This window comes from Oryza brachyantha, chromosome 5 (genome assembly GCF_000231095.2).
Source record: "Oryza brachyantha chromosome 5, ObraRS2, whole genome shotgun sequence".
Taxonomy (NCBI): Eukaryota; Viridiplantae; Streptophyta; class Magnoliopsida; order Poales; family Poaceae; genus Oryza; species Oryza brachyantha.
This window is the reverse complement of record NC_023167.2, coordinates 18,282,171-18,289,245: the sequence shown is the minus strand read 5'-3', so window position 1 is coordinate 18,289,245 and position 7,075 is coordinate 18,282,171. Positions and strand designations below refer to the sequence as shown.

Genomic DNA, 7,075 nt, shown 5'->3' with positions numbered 1-7,075 from the left:
GATGAGTAGACGCACATGGGTGGTTGTTGGGCATAGTTTTGTCTTACTTTTGTTGTTGGGCTTTTATTAACTATTTCATGGATTTTTCTAGTATCAAAACCAGCCCATTTGGCTCTTCTTGGGCTTTCAATTAAACTTCATCATTAGGCTTTATTAATTTTTTTAGGCTTTTTGCATCAGGAGGGACAACTACGTACAAAGGAGACAGAATGCGTATGCCCATGTACGCGCGCGACACTTCGGATGAACGACGTGTGTCTTCATCGCACGGTCAAAAAAACGGCTGAAGCTACCAAAATTTTCAGCCGGCAATTCCATATACAGTCAAAAAAAAAAAAAGGGCGGTGATACAATGCCTTCTTTCGTAATAAGAACCAATTCAAAACTCGTTGTAAACACTGCAGGAGATGCATGCAGGTAGCATTCTTGACAATTAAAAAAACCCACACATATCTAATTCAGATGTCTAATTCAAATTACTCCGTCCCAAACTTTTGTCACACCATATTTTCACTTGGTTGAATAATGCTCTGTCAGTTATTGTTAGATAATGTCATGGACTATAGAAGTTATATTTGAAATTGCATGTTTGTATAGCGATATATCTTATATTAATCTATCTTCATAATTTTTTAAAATTTTTTGATGACTATTTAGATAGCATGCAATAAACGAGAGAACATCTTCTCGAGGGTTTAAAATTCACTCTCGTTGTTTTGGTAGTACAGATAGCACGAGATAAATCAGAAAAAAAACAGATGAAATGTCGAAAAAAATGTTGGAATAGGAGTGCATTGCAATGCTAATACATTTGTTCAATTGTCCACATTATTGAGGGGTTTTGCTACAAACACCTGGTGAGTTGACGACCTCACTGGAATCTATGCGCGGATTTTTTCCATATCTTTTTACCTATTGTCCCTAGTCAAAAACATATGTGCAAATGGGATGAAAACCTGAACGACAACAAACATTGCAGTGGCAATTAACCATACACCACTTGATAGATGAAAGTTGACTATTGCTTTGCTGACGGATTAGTACCCGACCACGTTATTTGTGCATACAGTGTAAGGCAAGTGTAAATAAGATACTATAATTTTAAACTAAAATGTTTGGCACGTCGAGGTACTGTTCAAGAATATTAAGAGCTAGTTCAATAGTATAGCTAACTACTAGCTCCAATTCATCTATATCAATCTAATAGCTAACTCATACAATAATTACATACAAAACATCAATACATGGTCCCACATATTATATACATATTTTGTCTTGGAGTCCCTGTGCAACTGACTATAAATTAGTAGCCCACCTCTCTTCTTTCTCCCCTCTCATCTCTTTAAAATATGCTTATAGTTGGCTTATAGCCTGTTATTGTACCTGCTCTAAAAGAGCTCATACGAAATGGTATCGAGAACAAGCTAGAGAAAGTATTTACATAGGTTCATGCCCCCTGTGGGCTGTGGATACTAGGCCGCGTTCGCCGCGTTCGTCACAAGCCTTCCTTACCCAGATTCCTCTTCTTTTCCATGCGTACATTTCTCAAACTGCTAAATACGGTTCTTTTTTGAAAATTTACTATAAAAAAGTTGCTTTAAAATACCATATTAATCTATTTTTATTTTTAATTAATAATTAACTAATCATATACTAATTTAATACTATGTTTTCCGCATGGGATAACTTACCCAAAACTACTTGGGCCAAACGCAACCCAAGTCCTACATCTTGTCTGGTGTTTCAACTGTATCAATCTTACTGTATAAAATATATGGTGATAACTCTAGTTTCACCTACAAATATTTCGGTGTTAAGCCATGGATAGTTGGCGGCTAGCTATCATTGGGCTTCCATCAATATCGACTCGATGATATTAGAAGTGGTTTATGTTGAGTTGCAGTGCAATGGTGTCACGATTGCATTTTTTAGGGATTAAAATCATTTATAAATTATTTCTAGTATTTATATTAAATAGTGAATCAATTAAGGTATGAAGCAAAGAAGGGGAAATAAAACTTTACTTAATAAAACATGGCTACAAATATTTTCTTATATTCTCCATGCCCTAAAAATACTCTTTGAATTTTTCTAGTAATTTCAGAGCTCAAGAGATAACTTAAATAGCGCAAAATTCATTTATGTATTTATTTAAAATGAAAAACCAATTAAACACCCTCCCCTCCCACCCTTGGCTGAATTCGTCCCAAATTATTTTTCCTCCCTCCCTCTTCTCGTCCCCACCAGGCCCATTCTGTTCTCGCCCCACTCATTGGCCTAGCTCGGCCTCCTCTTCCTTGCGTATACATGGCCACATGGGCTGGGTTTTAATGTGGGCACGGACACGGCTCAATAAAGCACGGCCCAAGAACGACCCGGCACGAACAATCGCGTGCCCGTGTCGGCCCGGCCCGTGACTATGTGCCGTGCTTGGACCGTAACCTTGTCACATTGGGCCGGCACGAGCACGACCCGTTAACGGGGATGGCCCGATATGGCCTATTTATCTCGTATAGCTTTTTATGTGTAATTTTTATGTCTAAAATTATGAGAGGAGTTATATAATTTTGGTTGTCTAGGTGATAATGGATTTAGATCATTGTGTGCTTTTCATTGTCAACAAGTGATTTTTTTTTTATTTTTGAACTATTGACTAGCTATTATTTTTGTACTTTCAGATCTGTATCTAGAGTTCAGGCCAGTACGGACATATTGGGCCTAATGGGCCGGCACGAGCATATCGGGCGGGTCTAATGGGCCGGCACGACACGTATAAGACATCTCCGTGTTGTGGGCTTATTGCAAAGCATGGCACGTGACACAGCACGGCACGACTCGCCAATTGTGTCTTAATGGGCCGTGCCTATTCGTGCCCGTGCCGTGCCGTGCGAGGTGGCCCAGATGGCCATGTATACCCTTGCGCCACTGAAGGTGCAAAGCCACATAATAATTGGAGAAAGGCGACATGCATTTTCAATGTCGACGCCTTACATCTGAAACTGTTAGGAGATGGGGCGACAGTGGCATCTCCAGAGACGGAGGAAGCATGGGAAATCGATCGAAGGAAAAGATGGCATCAAACTCAAAGGGGCACCTCGGTGTTGTTTTACTTGGGGATGAGGATAGACGTGCGATCAGACGGCCGGGAGAGGGGGCGTCAGGTTGGGCGAAAGAGGTGACGCCGCTGGAAGACGTGAGCGGTTCACCTCTCTTGCGTCGCGCACCGGACAAGGGGAGGGGCAAGGATATGGTTATTGTGCTTGCACGAATCTTGGATTCTTGGTGGAATTTGAGCCGTCCAAAAGTGACTACGATGAGAAGACGTTTTCATGCAAATGTTACATATGCAGTTTCATTTTTCAAATAACACTTATGTTTTTCTCTACGAAAAAAAAAACTCTTATGTTTACACTGTTTTGCCCTGAAAAAAGCATAACGGAACGGAGCACACGGTTATAATGGGATCGATGTATAACACAGGAGCTACGCCTGCATGTTTAGCACATGGGTTGCATTCTTAACTTAGTACAAATCGATAATCAGGTTCCATCTGGATCGTGCAGACATTCGTGCACACTTATTATTTCTCGTCAACCTTTAAGGTGCAAGACTGCAAATCGATTGTTCTACTTCTTGCACACCACACCAACGCCGTCGAGGCCGGTGGAGCACTTGACGTCGATCAGCTCGTCCGCGGCAATGGCAACGGCGTCGGCATCGCCGCCGGCGCGTCCGAACCTCGCAACCGCGCAGTCGGCGGCGAACAGGGCCGACGAGGTGAACTGCTTCTCGCCTCCCATGACGGGCATCTTCGCCGTCACGTCGAGCCGGTTCACGTAGCTGCTCCTGTACGTCTGCCCGAGCACGCCGTGGACGTCGTCGGTGAGGGAGTAGAACTTGAACGCCAGGTCCAGATGCGCGAGGCAGTCGTCGTCGGTGACCCCGTACCTGTGGATCCTCGAGTCCTCCTTGGTGATCGGCACAGCGTTCGCCGTGATCTTGAACACGCCGTCGAGCTCCACGAGGACGCCGTTGGCCGCCTTGGTCCGCGTCACCGACAGGGACCCCCACTCCCACCTGGCGTTCGCGACGGGCTGCACCTGCACGGGCTCGCCGTCGAAGACGACGGCGAGGCGGTCGGACTCGTCGTCCCACACGGCCGTCTTGCGCGCGCCGACGTAGAGGCGGTGGCCGGAGAACAGCACGGCGACCGCCTGCACCCAGGTCGGGTCCCTCTTGAGGTCCGGGACGTGGTTGCCGATGAAGTGCGCGTTGATGTGCAGGTTGGCGTCGGAGAGCAGGCAGAAGTCGCCGTCCCTGCGGCCATGGAAGTAGAACGTGTTGCCGTCGCCGCCGATGAACCGTGGATCCTGGCACACCGCTCCCGGCAGGCTGCAATCTGCCGAGCACGCGCAACGACACGATCATCAAGCAGGAGCAGCCATGCATGAATGCTAAGCTAGTTACCGTGCACGCCATGCACTTACCGCAGACGGGCTTGCAGGTGGCGCAGTCCATGTGGCAGGACTGAGGGCACCTCTTGGGGCAGTACGCCGGCGCGCTGCAGGTGGGGTACCTCGTCGTGTTGGCGCAGTAAACGTTGGCTGGCGGAGGCGGCGATGCCACTGGTACTACCGGTGGTGGCGGCGACGAGGGCACCGGTGGAGGAGGCGATGGCACCACTGGTGGTGGTGGTGACGACGAGGGCGCCGGTGGCGGCGGCGAGTAAACAGGGGGCGGTGGTGACGAGGGCACGGGCGGTGGAGGCGATGAACGCGGTGGCGGTGGCGAGTGGTGGGACGGAGGCGGTGGAGAGTGGTGTGACGGCGGCGGGGGCGAGTGATGGGACGGAGGCGGTGGAGAGCGGTGTGACGGCGGCGGGGGCGAGTGATGGGACGGAGGCGGCGAGCGGTGGTACGGTGGCCGTGGCGAGTGGTGGGACGGAGGCGGCGGAGAGTGGTGTGACGGAGGTGGGGGCGAGTGATGGGACGGAGGCGGCGAGCGGTGGTACGGGGGCGGTGGCTAGTGGTGGGGTGGAGGCGGTGGAGAGTGGTGTGACGGAGGCGGCGAGCGGTGGTACGGGGGCGGTGGCTAGTGGTGGGGTGGAGGCGGTGGAGAGTGGTGTGACGGAGGCGGCGAGCGGTGGTACGGTGGCGGTGGCGTGTGGTGGGAGGACGGCGGGGGCGAGTGATGGGACGGAGGCGGCGAGCGGTGGTACGGCGGTGGCGGGGAGTGGTGGGGCGGCGGAGGCGGGGAACGGTGATACGGCGGCGGCGGAGAGCGCTTGTACGGAGGAGGCGATGACTTCGGGGCGGCGGTTGCCGGCACCAGGAGTGCGACGGCAAAGAGGAGCAGGAGAGCACATCTTGCTGCCGAATCCGCCATTGCTGCGTATGTTAGCCTGGTGCGCTCTGCTCTGCTGCCTGCTGCGTGGCGTGCCGATTTATAGTGCTGCCTTGCATGTTGCATGCAGTGCCGCAGCGGAGAGATACTGGATTCCATATTATTATAAACCAAAATTTAAATTTTCAAATTAAATTTTAGAGTTAATTTTGAAGTGTTTTCATCCTAATTTATTTTATTCCACTTACTTTTAAATCACTAAAAACATCTATATAAAAACTTATGAATTATCATTTTATACTGATAAGTGGTAGGATGCCCAGGTATAAACTGTGTCCAGCAGGTTCTCTTTACCACGCAAGTCGTCAAAACCGCGGTACCGTGCTCCCGCGGATCCCGCACGGTAACCGCAAAAATCGTAAAAAACGTGATGAATTTGAATCAAAAAATTTAAATTTAAACTCGTGCGGTTTTCGCGGCTTACCGTGCGGTTTGCCGCGGTTACCGCGCGGTAAGCCGCGAAAACCGCGGTAACTGCTTGCTGGAACAACACATGAGAACAGCGGTTACCACGGCTTACCGCACGGTTTTTTAGCCGAAACCGCGGTTACCGCGAGGAGACCGTGGATATGATGTCAAATGCAAAAAAAACTTTAAAAAATCTAAAAAATACATAAAAATAGAAAAATATTTTATGACTATATTTATGACAATAGGACATGTTATAGGGAAAACAAGAAAATTTCACATGACATTTTCTAAATTTTTGATATTGCAACATACAAACATACACCGGCATATCACCCTTCACCAAATAATTCACTCTAATAACAAGTTACGACAACTTCATTTTGATTGCTATGTCACAACTATACCTACTACTCATTATTACAAATAAAACTATTATGTATGTACTAAGATACACGTATAATTTTTCTCTATACATATTTTTCATATATCCATCGTTGTATATTTGTATTTCAACATTATGTACCCAAGTGTCTAGTGTAAATTAATAATGACTCAACACAATATATTCTTGACCATTTTCCTATGAAATATTACTTGCAATAGACTATTTTTTAATTTTGTTTACCGAAATACTGTTTATGATTTTTAATTACGCCGGAAACATATTTTTTCATTAATTTCTTTGACAAAACTACACCATATATCAACATATACAACATATATTTTTTCATTAAATTTTCTCAATTTTTTTAAATTCTCCTCAAATTTAAACTCGGTTACCGCGGCTTACTGAAACCGTGCCTCGGCGGAGGGCACGGTTACCGCGGTCACCGCTGCAGAAAGAGTGCGAACCGCTGCAGCTTGTTCCCGGCGCCGGCAGGAATGGAAAGCCACCTTTGCTTGGCTTCATGGCGATTTGGAACAGCTAATCACCTTCATAATGATTATGCTCTTTGATTTATGTCTGTGTCTGGATTATGTTTTGTATGCTGCGTTCTGAAACTAGCTACTGCCTGCATGCATGGACAGAGCGGCCTCATGTTAAGGACAATGCATGCTGTACCGCTTTTTTTTCGCTTTCGCTTATACTTATAAATCAAGATTTAATTTTTTAACTCTAATTTTGAAGTTAATTTTAGGATTTTTCACCGTAATTTATTTTTAACCACTGACATTTAGATCACTAAAGCCATGTATTAAAAATTATTTTTGTTCATAAATACGCCGATCAGTCGCCCCTTAATGTCCGAAAATGCAAAGA

General features: G+C 46.5%; 1 protein-coding gene across 1 annotated transcript; it reads right to left on the bottom strand.

Moving 5' to 3' along the window:
• Nucleotides 1–3,558: 3,558 nt before the first annotated feature.
• Nucleotides 3,559–5,385, bottom strand: LOC102699314 (non-classical arabinogalactan protein 31-like). Its single transcript, XM_040524596.1, has 3 exons — nt 5,181–5,385; nt 4,488–5,000; nt 3,559–4,399 (listed from the first exon to the last, which is right to left on the bottom strand). The coding sequence occupies exons 1-3, from the start codon at nt 5,383–5,385 to the stop codon at nt 3,627–3,629; spliced, it is 1,491 nt and encodes a 496-aa protein (XP_040380530.1). The 3' UTR covers nt 3,559–3,626.
• Nucleotides 5,386–7,075: the final 1,690 nt, after the last annotated feature.